The sequence below is a fragment of the Oncorhynchus masou genome, chromosome 1 (genome assembly GCF_036934945.1).
Source record: "Oncorhynchus masou masou isolate Uvic2021 chromosome 1, UVic_Omas_1.1, whole genome shotgun sequence".
In the NCBI taxonomy this organism is placed as follows: domain Eukaryota; kingdom Metazoa; phylum Chordata; class Actinopteri; order Salmoniformes; family Salmonidae; genus Oncorhynchus; species Oncorhynchus masou.
In genome coordinates, this window is record NC_088212.1 from 1,728,701 (window position 1) to 1,746,481 (window position 17,781).

Consider the following 17,781-nt stretch of genomic DNA (forward strand, 5'->3'; position numbering starts at 1 on the left):
GTTGTATCACATTGAATCATATTGTATCTCATTGAATCGTGTTGTATCACATTGAATCGTGTTGTATCGCATTGAATTGTGTTGTATCTCATTGAATCGTGTTGTATCGCATTGAATCGTGTTGTATCACATTGAATCATGTTGTATCACATTGAATCGTATTGTATCACATTGAATCATGTTGTATCACATTGAATTGTGTTGTTGTATCACATTGAATCGTATTGTATCAAATTGAATCATGTTGTCTCATGTTGAATTGTGTTGTATCACATTGAATCGTATTGTATCACATTGAATCGTGTTGTATCACATTGAATTGTGTTGTTGTATCACATTGAATCGTATTGTATCACATTGAATCATGATGTCTCATGTTGAATTGTGTTGAATCGCATTGAATCGTATTCACCCCCTGAACAGGACACTAGTACACCCCCTGGACAGGACACTAGTCCACCCCCTGGACAGGACACTAGTCCACCCCCTGAACAGGACACTAGTACACCCCCTGGACAGGACACTAGTACACCCCCTGGACAGGACACTAGTACACCCCCTGGACAGGACACTAGTACACCCCTGGACAGGACACTAGTACACCCCTGGACAGGACACTAGTACACCCCCTGGACAGGACACTAGTCCACCCCCTGAACAGGACACTAGTCCACCCCCTGGACAGGACACTAGTACACCCCCTGGACAGGACACTAGTACACCCCCTGGACAGGACACTAGTACACCCCTGGACAGGACACTAGTCCACCCCCTGGACAGGACACTAGTACACCCCCTGGACAGGACTCTAGTACACCCCCTGGACAGGACACTAGTACACCCCCTGGACAGGACTCTAGTCCACCCCCTGGACAGGACACTAGTCCACCCCTGGACAGGACACTAGTACACCCCCTGGACAGGACACTAGTCCACCACCTGGACAGGACACTAGTACACCCCCTGGACAGGACACTAGTACACCCCCTGGACAGGACACTAGTACACCCCCTGGACAGGACTCTAGTCCACCCCCTGGACAGGACTCTAGTCCACCCCCTGGACAGGACTCTAGTCCACCCCCTGGACAGGACTCTAGTCCACCCCCTGGACAGGACACTAGTACACCCCCTGGACAGGACACTAGTCCACCCCCTGGACAGGACACTAGTCCACCCCCTGGACAGGACACTAGTCCACCCCCTGGACAGGACACTAGTACACCCCCTGGACAGGACACTAGTACACCACCTGGACAGGACACTAGTACACCCCCTGGACAGGACACTAGTCTATCACCTGGACAGGGCACTAGTCCACCCCCTGGACAGGACACTAGTCCACCCCCTGGACAGGACACTAGTCTATCACCTGGACAGGGCACTAGTCTACAATATCTCCTGTTTCTGTAGTGAGATAGATTGATGTACAGGACACCCCCTGGACAGGGCACTAGTCTATCAAACTGATGATATACCTGTACCTTATGACCTGTAAGGAAGCACTCCATTCAGATACACGAATCACTCAAATGGAACAATGTGAAGAAGAAAATACTGGAGGATGGCAGACAAACACTTCACAATAGTTTACATATAAACAAAACAAAACAAATAGTGTTTACTGGATATCATTTGCAATACTATCAGGATGTACATTTTTATTATCAACCATGATTATTATCAACAACAACAACAAAATTCACTCATTGAAAACTCTCTGTTCTCTTATAAAAAAATACCCAGTTTTTATAAAAGTAAATCTGTGTTTGCTAGTTGAAGACAGTTCAGCTCCACGTCAGCTGATTCCGTCCCTTCAGTTGTTCCGTGATTCTATAATTCCATAGAATGTTGTTCTGTGATTCTATAATTCCATAGAATGTTGTTCTGTGAATCTATAATGCCATAGAATGATCTAGATTATTCACGAAGAAGCCTTTTCAAACGGCGATTCTGAATTCCATTTCAGTTGATCGGGAGCTGAATTCATCCATTCAACAACAGTGTGGTCCCTTCTCCAAGGAGACAGCATTAGAATATCATTGACATATAGTGCATTATATACAAAAACACTGTACAAATCTATATTAAAATAAATCTAGCGTTTGCCTCTACATTGTATTCTACCTGCTGTAAATAAATATGTGGTTGACAGACTTCATTATGTAGGAAATAGTTGAATCCAGAGCCGAGTCAAGACTAGAAAGACATGGGCGATCAACCAGTGATGGTATCCAGCCATGCCTTTCAAGCCTCTCAGTGATGTATGCTGCACATGCATTTAGAGACAATACCAATGTCTAGTGAGATAGACAACCAATGAGGGCTTGGTAGCCAATGCCGAGCCGATACGTGCTGGCGATTTGCCTGTCAGGCTAAATGAACTCCGGGTTTGAATGATGATGTCATCCTGCTCTCAGATCAAGCCAGTTGTAGATAACATGTTGTTACTCGATATGGCTATGGTATTCTAAACTACACTCACCGGCCACTTTATTAGGTACACAACCACGTTCACCAAAATGGTTCGCTCCTACAGACAGTGAGTCACGTGGCCATGGCTTGCTATATAAAGCAGGCAGACAGGCTTCAAGGCATTCAGTTACTGTTCCATTGAATGTTAGAATGGGCAAAACGAGTGACCTAAACGACTTTGAGCGTGGTGATTCAGTATCTCATAAATGGCCGTCCTCCTCCTTCACGTGTACTTAATAAACTGGCCTGGTACTAGATGGGTGTACCTAATAAACTGGTAGTCATACTACTACTACCACTACCACTACTACTACTACTACTACTACTACTACTACCACTACTACTACTACTGGCACTACTACTACTACTACTACTATTACTACTACTACCACTACTACTACTACTACCACTACTACTACTACTACTACTACTACCACTACTACTACTACTGGCACTACTACTACTACCACCACTACTACTACTACTACTACCACTACTACTACTACTACTACTACTACTACTTCTACTACCACTACCGCTACTAATACTACTACTACTACTACCACTACTACTACTACCACTACTACCACTACTACTACTACTACTACTACTACTACTTCTACTACCACTACCGCTACTAATACTACTACTACCACTACTACCACTACTACTACTACTACTACAACTACTACTACTACCACTACTACTACTACCACTACTACTACCACTACTACCACTACTACTACTGGCACTACTACTACCACTACAAATACTACTACTAACACTACTACCACTACTACCACTACTACTACTACTACTACTTCTACTACCACTACTACTACCACCACTACTACTACTACTACCACTACTACTACTACCACTACCACCACTACTACTACTACTACTACTACCAACACTACTACTACTACTACCACTACCCCCGCTACTACTACTACTACCACTACTCCTACTGGTACTACTACTACTGTTACTACTACCACCACTACTAACACTACTACTACTGCTACTACCACAACGACTACTACTACTACTGCTTCTACAACTACTACAACTACTACTATTACAACTACTACTACTACTACTACTACTACTACTACTACTGCTTCTACTACTACTACAACTACCACTACTACAACTACAACACTACCACTACCACCCAACCTAGTCAGCCTATTCAACTACAACACTACCACTACCACCCAACCTAGTCAGCCTATTCAACTACAACACTACCACTACCACCCAACCTAGTCAGCCTATTCAACTACAACACTCAAATAAAATATATTCTCAGGTAAACTATAACTGTTTTTACCACATTTTATCCCAGACTTGAACGTATGAAATATAGCTTACTTGTTTTGCATATGAATTATTCTTAGAAGTTCTATCAATATGTACAATTATAGTTTATGGATAAACTATCTAAACAATGAAAAAGATGTATGTAATTCACTCTACATCACAATATCTGGCTTTGGAATCAAATATATCTCTCTATAGCAGCCAAGGCAAAACGTATGTATACATTATGTTCATATATAGTGAGTAACAAGGTCATATTAAGGACATAGACACTGTAACATATAGCCATGCAGTAAAAAATGGAGGATGAGTAGGAGAGGGAGGTCGGAAGAGGAAGAGGTGGAGGAGTTGGAGGAAGAGGTAGAGGAGCATGAGAAGAAGTGGGGGAAGAGGTGGAGGAGTTGGAGGAAGAGGTAGAGGAGGAGCATGAGAAGAAGTGGGGGAAGAGGTGGAGGAGGTAGAGGAAGAGGTGGAGGAAGAGGTGGAGGAGGAGCATGAGAAGAGGTGGAGGAGTTAGAGGAAGAGGTGGAGGAGGAGCATGAGAAGAAGTGGGGGAAGAGGTGGAGGAGGTAGAGGAAGAGGTGGAGGAAGAGGTGGAGGAGGAGCATGAGAAGAGGTGGAGGAGTTAGAGGAAGAGGTGGAGGAGTTAGAGGAAGAGGTGGAGGAGGAGCATGAGAAGAGGTGGAGGAAGAGGTGGAGGAGGAGGATGAGGAGAGGGAGGAGGGGGACGAGGAGTTGGAGAGGGAGGAGGTGGACGAGGTGAGGAGGTGGAGGAGGAGGACGGAGAGATGGAAGAGAGGAGGAAGAGGAGGTGGTAGAGGAAGAGGTGGAGGAAGAGGTTGAGGAGAGGAGGAGGTTCCTTGGTAATGGTAAAAAACAACAACTTATAACTGGGGAGGAAGGATATAGAATGTGTCTGTCTGACCACTTCAGTCAACCCAGAAGAGTCCCACTGAGGCAATACCGGGGTGACGAGGCTGTACCGGGGTGACGAGGCTGTACCGGGGAGGCGAGGCTGTACTGGGGTCCTCTGGTTATTAAAACAGGGGCTGTACCGGGGTGACGAGGCTGTACCGGGGAGGCGAGGCTGTACTGGGGTCCTCTGGTTATTAAAACAGGGGCTGTACTGGGGTCCTGTGGTTATTAAAACAGGGGCAGTACTGGGGTCCTCTGGTTATTAAAACAGGGGCTGTACTGGGGTCCTCTGGTTATTAAAACAGGGGCTGTACTGGGGTCCTGTGGTTATTAAAACAGGGGCTGTACTGGGGTCCTGTGGTTATTAAAACAGGGGCTGTACTGGGGTCCTGTGGTTATTAAAACAGGGGCTGTACTGGGGTCCTCTGGTTATTAAAACAGGGGCTGTACTGGGGTCCTGTGGTTATTAAAACAGGGGCTGTACTGGGGTCCTCTGGTTATTAAAACAGGGGCTGTACTGGGGTCCTGTGGTTATTAAAACAGGGGCTGTACTGGGGTCCTGTGGTTATTAAAACAGGGGCTGTACTGGGGTCCTCTGGTTATTAAAACAGGGGCTGTACTGGGGTCCTCTGGTTATTAAAACAGGGGCTGTACTGGGGTCCTGTGGTTATTAAAACAGGGGCTGTACTGGGGTCCTGTGGTTATTAAAACAGGGGCAGTACTGGGGTCCTCTGGTTATTAAAACAGGGGCTGTACCGGGGTCCTGTGGTTATTAAAACAGGGGCTGTACTGGGGTCCTCTGGTTATTAAAACAGGGGCTGTACCGGGGTCCTGTGGTTATTAAAACAGGGGCAGTACTGGGGTCCTCTGGTTATTAAAACAGGGGCTGTACTGGGGTCCTGTGGATATTAAAACAGGGGCTGTACTGGGGTCCTCTGGTTATTAAAACAGGGGCTGTACTGGGGTCCTGTGGTTATTAAAACAGGGGCTGTACTGGGGTCCTCTGGTTATTAAAACAGGGGCTGTACTGGGGTCCTGTGGTTATTAAAACAGGGGCTGTACTGGGGTCCTCTGGTTATTAAAACAGGGGCTGTACTGGGGTCCTGTGGTTATTAAAACAGGGGCTGTACTGGGGTCCTCTGGTTATTAAAACAGGGGCTGTACTGGGGTCCTCTGGTTATTAAAACAGGGGCTGTACTGGGGTCCTGTGGTTATTAAAACAGGGGCTGTACTGGGGTCCTGTGGTTATTAAAACAGGGGCAGTACTGGGGTCCTCTGGTTATTAAAACAGGGGCTGTACCGGGGTCCTGTGGTTATTAAAACAGGGGCTGTACTGGGGTCCTCTGGTTATTAAAACAGGGGCTGTACCGGGGTCCTGTGGTTATTAAAACAGGGGCAGTACTGGGGTCCTCTGGTTATTAAAACAGGGGCTGTACTGGGGTCCTGTGGATATTAAAACAGGGGCTGTACTGGGGTCCTCTGGTTATTAAAACAGGGGCTGTACTGGGGTCCTCTGGTTATTAAAACAGGGGCAGTACTGGGGTCCTGTGGATATTAAAACAGGGGCTGTACTGGGGTCCTCTGGTTATTAAAACAGGAGCTGTACTGGGGTCCTCTGGTTATTAAAACAGGGGCTGTACTGGGGTCCTGTGGATATTAAAACAGGGGCTGTACTGGGGTGACGAGGCTGTACCGGGAGGCGAGGCTGTACTGGGGTCCTCTGGTTATTAAAACAGGGGCTGTACTGGGGTCCTGTGGTTATTAAAACAGGGGCAGTACTGGGGTCCTCTGGTTATTAAAACAGGAGCTGTACTGGGGTCCTCTGGTTATTAAAACAGGAGCTGTACTGGGGTCCTCTGGTTATTAAAACAGGGGCTGTACTGGGGTCCTGTGGATATTAAAACAGGGGCTGTACTGGGGTGACGAGGCTGTACCGGGGAGGCGAGGCTGTACTGGGGTCCTGTGGTTATTAAAACAGGGGCAGTACTGGGGTCCTCTGGTTATTAAAACAGGGGCTGTACTGGGGTCCTGTGGTTATTAAAACAGGGGCTGTACTGGGGTCCTGAGGTTATTAAAACAGGGGCTGTACTGGGGTCCTCTGGTTATTAAAACAGGGGCTGTACCGGGGTCCTGTGGTTATTAAAACAGGGGCTGTACTGGGGTCCTCTGGTTATTAAAACAGGGGCTGTACCGGGGTCCTGTGGTTATTAAAACAGGGGCAGTACTGGGGTCCTCTGGTTATTAAAACAGGGGCTGTACTGGGGTCCTGTGGATATTAAAACAGGGGCTGTACTGGGGTCCTCTGGTTATTAAAACAGGGGCTGTACTGGGGTCCTCTGGTTATTAAAACAGGGGCTGTACTGGGGTCCTCTGGTTATTAAAACAGGGGCTGTACTGGGGTCCTGTGGATATTAAAACAGGGGCTGTACTGGGGTCCTCTGGTTATTAAAACAGGAGCTGTACTGGGGTCCTCTGGTTATTAAAACAGGGGCTGTACTGGGGTCCTGTGGATATTAAAACAGGGGCTGTACTGGGGTGACGAGGCTGTACCGGGGAGGCGAGGCTGTACTGGGGTCCTCTGGTTATTAAAACAGGGGCTGTACTGGGGTCCTGTGGTTATTAAAACAGGGGCAGTACTGGGGTCCTCTGGTTATTAAAACAGGGGCTGTACTGGGGTCCTGTGGTTATTAAAACAGGGGCAGTACTGGGGTCCTCTGGTTATTAAAACAGGGGCTGTACTGGGGTCCTGTGGTTATTAAAACAGGGGCTGTACTGGGGTCCTGTGGTTATTAAAACAGGGGCAGTACTGGGGTCCTCTGGTTATTAAAACAGGGGCTGTACCGGGGTCCTGTGGTTATTAAAACAGGGGCTGTACTGGGGTCCTCTGGTTATTAAAACAGGGGCTGTACCGGGGTCCTGTGGTTATTAAAACAGGGGCAGTACTGGGGTCCTCTGGTTATTAAAACAGGGGCTGTACTGGGGTCCTGTGGATATTAAAACAGGGGCTGTACTGGGGTCCTCTGGTTATTAAAACAGGGGCTGTACTGGGGTCCTCTGGTTATTAAAACAGGGGCAGTACTGGGGTCCTGTGGATATTAAAACAGGGGCTGTACTGGGGTCCTCTGGTTATTAAAACAGGAGCTGTACTGGGGTCCTCTGGTTATTAAAACAGGGGCTGTACTGGGGTCCTGTGGATATTAAAACAGGGGCTGTACTGGGGTGACGAGGCTGTACCGGGGAGGCGAGGCTGTACTGGGGTCCTCTGGTTATTAAAACAGGGGCTGTACTGGGGTCCTGTGGTTATTAAAACAGGGGCAGTACTGGGGTCCTCTGGTTATTAAAACAGGAGCTGTACTGGGGTCCTCTGGTTATTAAAACAGGAGCTGTACTGGGGTCCTCTGGTTATTAAAACAGGGGCTGTACTGGGGTCCTGTGGATATTAAAACAGGGGCTGTACTGGGGTGACGAGGCTGTACCGGGGAGGCGAGGCTGTACTGGGGTCCTCTGGTTATTAAAACAGGGGCTGTACTGGGGTCCTGTGGTTATTAAAACAGGGGCTGTACTGGGGTCCTCTGGTTATTAAAACAGGGGCTGTACTGGGGTCCTGTGGTTATTAAAACAGGGGCTGTACTGGGGTCCTCTGGTTATTAAAACAGGGGCTGTACTGGGGTCCTCTGGTTATTAAAACAGGGGCTGTACTGGGGTCCTCTGGTTATTAAAACAGGGGCTGTACTGGGGTCCTGTGGTTATTAAAACAGGGGCAGTACTGGGGTCCTCTGGTTATTAAAACAGGGGCTGTACTGGGGTCCTGTGGTTATTAAAACAGGGGCTGTACTGGGGTCCTGAGGTTATTAAAACAGGGGCTGTACTGGGGTCCTCTGGTTATTAAAACAGGGGCTGTACCGGGGTCCTGTGGTTATTAAAACAGGGGCTGTACTGGGGTCCTCTGGTTATTAAAACAGGGGCTGTACCGGGGTCCTGTGGTTATTAAAACAGGGGCAGTACTGGGGTCCTCTGGTTATTAAAACAGGGGCTGTACTGGGGTCCTGTGGATATTAAAACAGGGGCTGTACTGGGGTCCTCTGGTTATTAAAACAGGGGCTGTACTGGGGTCCTCTGGTTATTAAAACAGGGGCTGTACTGGGGTCCTCTGGTTATTAAAACAGGGGCTGTACTGGGGTCATGTGGATATTAAAACAGGGGCTGTACTGGGGTCCTCTGGTTATTAAAACAGGAGCTGTACTGGGGTCCTCTGGTTATTAAAACAGGGGCTGTACTGGGGTCCTGTGGATATTAAAACAGGGGCTGTACTGGGGTGACGAGGCTGTACCGGGGAGGCGAGGCTGTACTGGGGTCCTCTGGTTATTAAAACAGGGGCTGTACTGGGGTCCTGTGGTTATTAAAACAGGGGCAGTACTGGGGTCCTCTGGTTATTAAAACAGGGGCTGTACTGGGGTCCTGTGGTTATTAAAACAGGGGCAGTACTGGGGTCCTCTGGTTATTAAAACAGGGGCTGTACTGGGGTCCTGTGGTTATTAAAACAGGGGCTGTACTGGGGTCCTGTGGTTATTAAAACAGGGGCAGTACTGGGGTCCTCTGGTTATTAAAACAGGGGCTGTACCGGGGTCCTGTGGTTATTAAAACAGGGGCTGTACTGGGGTCCTCTGGTTATTAAAACAGGGGCTGTACCGGGGTCCTGTGGTTATTAAAACAGGGGCAGTACTGGGGTCCTCTGGTTATTAAAACAGGGGCTGTACTGGGGTCCTGTGGATATTAAAACAGGGGCTGTACTGGGGTCCTCTGGTTATTAAAACAGGGGCTGTACTGGGGTCCTCTGGTTATTAAAACAGGGGCTGTACTGGGGTCCTGTGGTTATTAAAACAGGGGCAGTACTGGGGTCCTCTGGTTATTAAAACAGGGGCTGTACTGGGGTCCTGTGGTTATTAAAACAGGGGCTGTACTGGGGTCCTGTGGTTATTAAAACAGGGGCAGTACTGGGGTCCTCTGGTTATTAAAACAGGGGCTGTACCGGGGTCCTGTGGTTATTAAAACAGGGGCTGTACTGGGGTCCTCTGGTTATTAAAACAGGGGCTGTACCGGGGTCCTGTGGTTATTAAAACAGGGGCAGTACCGGGGTCCTCTGGTTATTAAAACAGGGGCTGTACTGGGGTCCTGTGGATATTAAAACAGGGGCTGTACTGGGGTCCTCTGGTTATTAAAACAGGGGCTGTACTGGGGTCCTCTGGTTATTAAAACAGGGGCAGTACTGGGGTCCTGTGGATATTAAAACAGGGGCTGTACTGGGGTCCTCTGGTTATTAAAACAGGGGCTGTACTGGGGTCCTCTGGTTATTAAAACAGGGGCTGTACTGGGGTCCTGTGGTTATTAAAACTGTGGCTGTACTGGGGTCCTCTGGTTATTAAAACAGGGGCTGTACTGGGGTCCTCTGGTTATTAAAACAGGGGCAGTACTGGGGTCCTCTGGTTATTAAAACAGGGGCAGATACAGTGAGCTGTTTAGGCTTTGTACTCCAGCACTTCAGATTTGAAATGGTACAGCACTTTTGTACCAAGTTCCCCCATTTTAGGGGATCAAAAGTATTGGGACAAATTCATTTATTTGTTCCCCCTTTTTATGGGAAAAGTTAAGTATTTTGTTCCATATTCCTAGCATGCAATGACAACATCAAGCTTGTGACTCTATAAACTTGTTGGATGCATTTGCTGTTTGTTTTGGTTGTGTTTCAGAGTATATTGTGCCCAATAGAAATGACTGGTAAATAATGTATTGTGTCATTTTGAAGTCACTTTTATTGTAAATAAGAATAGACTATTTTTCTAAACACTTAATGTGGATTATACCATGGTTACGGATAATCCTGATGGGTGAGAAAGTTACAGACGCACAAGTATCATACCCCCTCTCAGAAATGCATGTCTTGGGGGTACGCTAACCTCCCCTGTTATTGTAATGGTGAGAGGTTAGCATGTCTTGGGGGTATGCTAACCTCCCCCTGTTATTGTAATGGTGAGAGGTTAGCATGTCTTGAGGGTATGCTAAACTCCCCTGTTATTGTAATGGTGAGAGGTTAGCATGTCTTGGGGGTATGCTAACCTCCCTGTTATTGTAATGGTGAGAGGTTAGCATGTCTTGAGGGTATGCTAACCTCCCCTGTTATTGTAATGGTGAGAGGTTAGCATGTCTTGGGGTATGCTAACCTCCCCTGTTATTGTAATGGTGAGAGGTTAGCATGTCTTTGGGGTATGCTAACCTCCCTGTTATTGTAATGGTGAGAGGTTAGCATGTCTTGAGGGTATGCTAACCTCCCTGTTATTGTAATGGTGAGAGGTTAGCATGTCTTGGGGGTATGCTAACCTCCCCTGTTATTGTAATGGTGAGAGGTTAGCATGTCTTGGGGGTATGCTAACCTCCCCTGTTATTGTAATGGTGAGAGGTTAGCATGTCTTGAGGGTATGCTAAACTCCCCTGTTATTGTAATGGTGAGAGGTTAGCATGTCTTGGGGGTATGCTAACCTCCCCTGTTATTGTAATGGTGAGAGGTTAGCATGTCTTGGGGGTATGCTAACCTCCCCTGTTATTGTAATGGTGAGAGGTTAGCATGTCTTGGGGGTATGTTAACCTCCCCTGTTATTGTAATGGTGAGAGGTTAGCATGTCTTGGGGGTATGTGTGCATCTGTAACTTTCTCACTCATTGTGATTCATTAAGGACTACTTTAATACACATAAGTGAATTTGTCCCAATACTTTTGGTCCCCTAAAATGGGTGGACGAGGTACAAAAAGTTCTGTACTTTCTAAACGGTTCACCCGATACGGATGAAAATACCCTCAAATGAATGTTGACAGTCTGCACTTTAACCTCATAGTCAATGTATAATTTCAAATTTCAAAGTGCTGGAGTACAGAGCCAAAACAACAACAAATGTGTCACTGTCCCAATACTGTTGGAGCTCAATACTGTTGGAGCTCAGGAATCAAGGTGCTACCTCAAACTGCATTAGGTCCTCCTTTCCAGCGGTTGGTTAATTGTATTCAAACAAGTAAAAACACCATGATGATGATGGTGGTGAGAGCGATGATGATGATGAGACTAGTCAGCTGTCTATTTCCCAGGGTGCTTCAGGATTCCAGTAGGAGGAAGGTCCAGCAGTCCTTCCCTGAAAAGGTCCATCTTCATTTAGATAGTAGATTGTAATCCCTAACCTCTCTGAGAGTGCAAAAGTGGAATATCCTTGATCCTTGAGAGGTGGCAATGTTGCAGAGAGATTGTTCTATGTGTGTGTGTGTGTGTGTGTGTGTGTGTGTGTGGTAATTATCCCTATCTGCAGGCGCAGGAGTCCACAGTCATGTTTGGGTAGACTTTGAGCACCACGTTCTTGTCCTCGTCGAAGAAGAGGATGGAGAGGGAAGACATCTTGTCTGGGACACAGCAGGGCTCAGGGATACCAGATACCACCCCTACCGCTCTCACAATGCTCTGGATGGTGGCATGGTTGCTAGGCTTCAGAGACTACAGGACAGAAGAGAAGGAGGAGGTGAACCACAACATTCACCTTATGACATCAAACATGACAATTCTTCGAAGGTTAAAGACGACATTCCATCAGACTGGAGTAACACAATGTTCTATCAGACTGGAGTAACACAATGTTCTATCAGACTGGAGTAACACAATGTTCCATCAGACTGGAGTAACACAATGTTCTATCAGACTGGAGTAGCTTACCAGACAATGTTCTATCAGACTGGAGTAACCTAATGTTCTATCAGACTGGAGTAACCCAATGTTCTATCAGACTGGAGTAACACAATGTTCTATCAGACTGGAGTAACACAATGTTCTATCAGACAGGAGTAACACAATGTTCTATCAGACTGGAGTAGCTTACCAGACAATGTTCTATCAGACTGGAGTAACCTAATGTTCTATCAGACTGGAGTAACCCAATGTTCTATCAGACTGGAGTAACACAATGTTCTATCAGACTGGAGTAACACAATGTTCTATCAGACTGGAGTAACACAATGTTCTATCAGACTGGAATAACACAATGTTCTATCAGACTGGAGTAACACAATGTTCTATCAGACTGGAGTAACACAATGTTCTATCAGACTGGAGTAGCTTACCAGACAATGTTCTATCAGACTGGAGTAACACAATGTTCTATCAGACTGGAGTAACACAATGTTTTATCAGACTGGAGTAACACAATGTTCTATCAGACTGGAGTAACACAATGTTCTATCAGACTGGAGTAAAACAATGTTCTATCAGACTGGAGTAACACAATGTTCTATCAGACTGGAGTAACACAATGTTCTATCAGACTGGAGTAGCTTACCAGACAATGTTCTATCAGACTGGAGTAACCTAATGTTCTATCAGACTGGAGTAACCCAATGTTCTATCAGACTGGAGTAACACAATGTTCTATCAGACTGGAGTAACACAATGTTCTGTCAGACTGGAGTAACTTACCAGACAATGTTCTATCAGACTGGGGTAACTAACCAGGCAATGTTCTATCAGACTGGAGTAACACAATGTTCTATCAGACTGGAGTAACACAATGTTCTATCAGACAGGAGTAACACAATATTCTATTAGACTGGAGTAGCTTACCAGACAATGTTCTATCAGACTGGAGTAACCTAATGTTCTATCAGACTGGAGTAGCTTACCAGACAATGTTCTATCAGACTGGAGTAACCTAATGTTCTATCAGACTGGAGTAACCCAATGTTCTATCAGACTGGAGTAACACAATGTTCTATCAGACTGGAGTAACACAATGTTCTATCAGACAGGAGTAACACAATGTTCTATCAGACTGGAGTAGCTTACCAGACAATGTTCTATCAGACTGGAGTAACCTAATGTTCTATCAGACTGGAGTAACCCAATGTTCTATCAGACTGGAGTAACACAATGTTCTATCAGACTGGAGTAACACAATGTTCTATCAGACTGGAGTAACACAATGTTCTATCAGACTGGAATAACACAATGTTCTATCAGACTGGAGTAACACAATGTTCTATCAGACTGGAGTAACACAATGTTCTATCAGACTGGAGTAGCTTACCAGACAATGTTCTATCAGACTGGAGTAACACAATGTTCTATCAGACTGGAGTAACACAATGTTTTATCAGACTGGAGTAACACAATGTTCTATCAGACTGGAGTAACACAATGTTCTATCAGACTGGAGTAAAACAATGTTCTATCAGACTGGAGTAACACAATGTTCTATCAGACTGTAGTAACACAATGTTCTATCAGACTGGAGTAGCTTACCAGACAATGTTCTATCAGACTGGAGTAACCTAATGTTCTATCAGACTGGAGTAACCCAATGTTCTATCAGACTGGAGTAACACAATGTTCTATCAGACTGGAGTAACACAATGTTCTGTCAGACTGGAGTAACTTACCAGACAATGTTCTATCAGACTGGGGTAACTAACCAGGCAATGTTCTATCAGACTGGAGTAACACAATGTTCTATCAGACTGGAGTAACACAATGTTCTATCAGACAGGAGTAACTCAATGTTCTATCAGAATGGAGTAACTAACCATGCAATGTTGTATCAGACTGGAGTAACTAACCAGACAATGTTCTGTCAGACTGGAGTAACTAACCAGACAATGTTCTGTCAGACTGGAGTAACTAACCAGACAATGTTCTATCAGACTGGAGTAACTAACCAGACAATGCTCTAACAGATTGGAGTAACTAACCAGACAATGTTCTGTCAGACTGGAGTACTAACCAGACAATGTTCTATCAGACTGGATTAACACAATGTTCTATCAGAATGGAGTAACTAACCATGCAATGTTCTATCAGACAGGAGTAACTAACCAGACAATGTTCTGTCAGACTGGAGTAACTAAACAGACAATGTTCTATCAGACTGGAGTAACTAACCAGACAATGTTCTGTCAGACTGGAGTAACTAACCAGACAATGTTCTATCAGACAGGAGTAATTAATGAGACAATGTTCTATCAGACTGGAGTAACACAGTGTTCTATCAGACAGCAGTAACACAATGTTCTATCAGACTGGAGTAACACAATGTTCTATCAGACTGGAGTAACACAATGTTCTATCAGACTGGAGTAGCTTACAAGACAATGTTCTATCAGACTGGAGTAACACAATGTTCTATCAGACTGGAGTAACACAATGTTCTATCAGACCGGAGTAACACAATGTTCTATCAGACTGGAGTAACACAATGTTCTATCAGACTGGAGTAGCTTACAAGACAATGTTCTATCAGACTGGAGTAACACAATGTTCTATTAGACTGGAGTAACACAATGTTCTATCAGACTGGAGTAACACAATGTTCTATTAGACCGGAGTAACACAATGTTCTATCAGACTGGAGTAACACAATGTTCTATCAGACTGGAGTAGCTTACCAGACAATGTTCTATCAGACTGGAGAAACACATTGTTCTATCGGACTGGAGTAACACAATGTTCTATCAGACTGGAGGAACACAATGTTTTATCAGACAGGAGTAACACAATGTTCTATCAGACTGGAGTAACTAACCAGACAATGTTCTATCAGACTGGAGTAACTAACCAGACAATGTTCCATCAGACTGGAGTAACTAAACAGACAATGTTCTGTCAGACTAGAGTAACTAACCAGACAATGTTCTGTCAGACTGGAGTAACTAACCAGACAATGTTCTATCAGACTGGAGTAACACAATGTTCTGTCAGACTGGAGTAACTAACCAGACAATGTTCTTTCAGACTGGAGTAACTAACCAGACAATGTTCTATCAGACTGGAGTAACACAATGTTCTGTCAGACTGGAGTAACTAACCAGACAATGTTCTGTCAGACTGGAGTAACTAACCAGACAATGTTCTATCAGACTGGAGTAACTAACCAGACAATGTTCTATCAGACAGGAGTAACTCACCAGACAATGTTCTGTCAGACTGGAGTAACTAACCAGACAATGTTCTATCAGACTGGAGTAACTAACCAGACAATGTTATATCAGACTGGAGTAACTAAGTAGACAATGTGCTATCAGACTGGAGTAACTAACCAGACAATGTTCTATCAGACAGGAGTAACTCACCAGACAATGTTCTATCAGACTGGAGTAGCTTACCAGACAATGTTCTATCAGACTGGAGAAACACAATGTTCTATCAGACTGGAGTAACACAATGTTCTATCAGACTGGAGTAACACAATGTTCTATCAGACTGGAGGAACACAATGTTCTATCAGACAGGAGTAACATAATGTTCTATCTGCCTGGAGTAACTAACCAGACAATGTTTTATCAGACTGGAATAACTAACCAGACAATGTTCTATCAGATTGGAGTAACACAATATTCTATCAGAATGGAGTGACTAACCATGCAATGTTCTATCAGACTGGAGTAACTAACCAGACAATGTTCTGTCAGACTGGAGTAACTAACCAGACAATGTTCTATCAGACTGGAGTAACTCACCAGACAATGATCTGTCAGACTCGAGTAACTAACCAGACAATGTTCTATCAGACTGGAGTAACACAATGTTCTATCAGACTGGAGTAACTTACCAGATAATGTTCTATCAGACTGGAGAAACACAATGTTCTATCAGACTGGAGTAACACAATGTTCTATCAGACTGGAGTAACACAATATTCTATCAGAATGGAGTGACTAACCATGCAATGTTCTATCAGACTGGAGTAACTAACCAGACAATGTTCTGTCAGACTGGAGTAACTAACCAGACAATGTTCTATCAGACTGGAGTAGCTTACCAGACAATGTTCTATCAGACTGGAGTAACCTAATGTTCTATCAGACTGGAGTAACCCAATGTTCTATCAGACTGGAGTAACACAATGTTCTATCAGACTGGAGTAACACAATGTTCTATCAGACAGGAGTAACACAATGTTCTATCAGACTGGAGTAGCTTACCAGACAATGTTCTATCAGACTGGAGTAACCTAATGTTCTATCAGACTGGAGTAACCCAATGTTCTATCAGACTGGAGTAACACAATGTTCTATCAGACTGGAGTAACACAATGTTCTATCAGACTGGAGTAACACAATGTTCTATCAGACTGGAATAACACAATGTTCTATCAGACTGGAGTAACACAATGTTCTATCAGACTGGAGTAACACAATGTTCTATCAGACTGGAGTAGCTTACCAGACAATGTTCTATCAGACTGGAGTAACACAATGTTCTATCAGACTGGAGTAACACAATGTTTTATCAGACTGGAGTAACACAATGTTCTATCAGACTGGAGTAACACAATGTTCTATCAGACTGGAGTAAAACAATGTTCTATCAGACTGGAGTAACACAATGTTCTATCAGACTGGAGTAACACAATGTTCTATCAGACTGGAGTAGCTTACCAGACAATGTTCTATCAGACTGGAGTAACCTAATGTTCTATCAGACTGGAGTAACCCAATGTTCTATCAGACTGGAGTAACACAATGTTCTATCAGACTGGAGTAACACAATGTTCTGTCAGACTGGAGTAACTTACCAGACAATGTTCTATCAGACTGGGGTAACTAACCAGGCAATGTTCTATCAGACTGGAGTAACACAATGTTCTATCAGACTGGAGTAACACAATGTTCTATCAGACAGGAGTAACACAATATTCTATTAGACTGGAGTAGCTTACCAGACAATGTTCTATCAGACTGGAGTAACCTAATGTTCTATCAGACTGGAGTAGCTTACCAGACAATGTTCTATCAGACTGGAGTAACCTAATGTTCTATCAGACTGGAGTAACCCAATGTTCTATCAGACTGGAGTAACACAATGTTCTATCAGACTGGAGTAACACAATGTTCTATCAGACAGGAGTAACACAATGTTCTATCAGACTGGAGTAGCTTACCAGACAATGTTCTATCAGACTGGAGTAACCTAATGTTCTATCAGACTGGAGTAACCCAATGTTCTATCAGACTGGAGTAACACAATGTTCTATCAGACTGGAGTAAC

The 17,781-nt window shown here is 44.8% G+C and overlaps 1 protein-coding gene across 1 annotated transcript in view; it reads right to left on the reverse strand.

Moving 5' to 3' along the window:
* Window positions 1-11,050: 11,050 nt before the first annotated feature.
* Window positions 11,051-17,781, reverse strand: part of bmp3 (bone morphogenetic protein 3) — a 32,785-nt gene continuing 26,054 nt past the window's right edge. Inside the window, exon 3 of the mRNA XM_064971924.1 lies at window positions 11,051-12,246. Coding sequence (XP_064827996.1) covers window positions 12,055-12,246 — 192 coding nt within the window. The 3' untranslated portion in view covers window positions 11,051-12,054. The remainder of the gene's footprint in view (window positions 12,247-17,781) is intronic.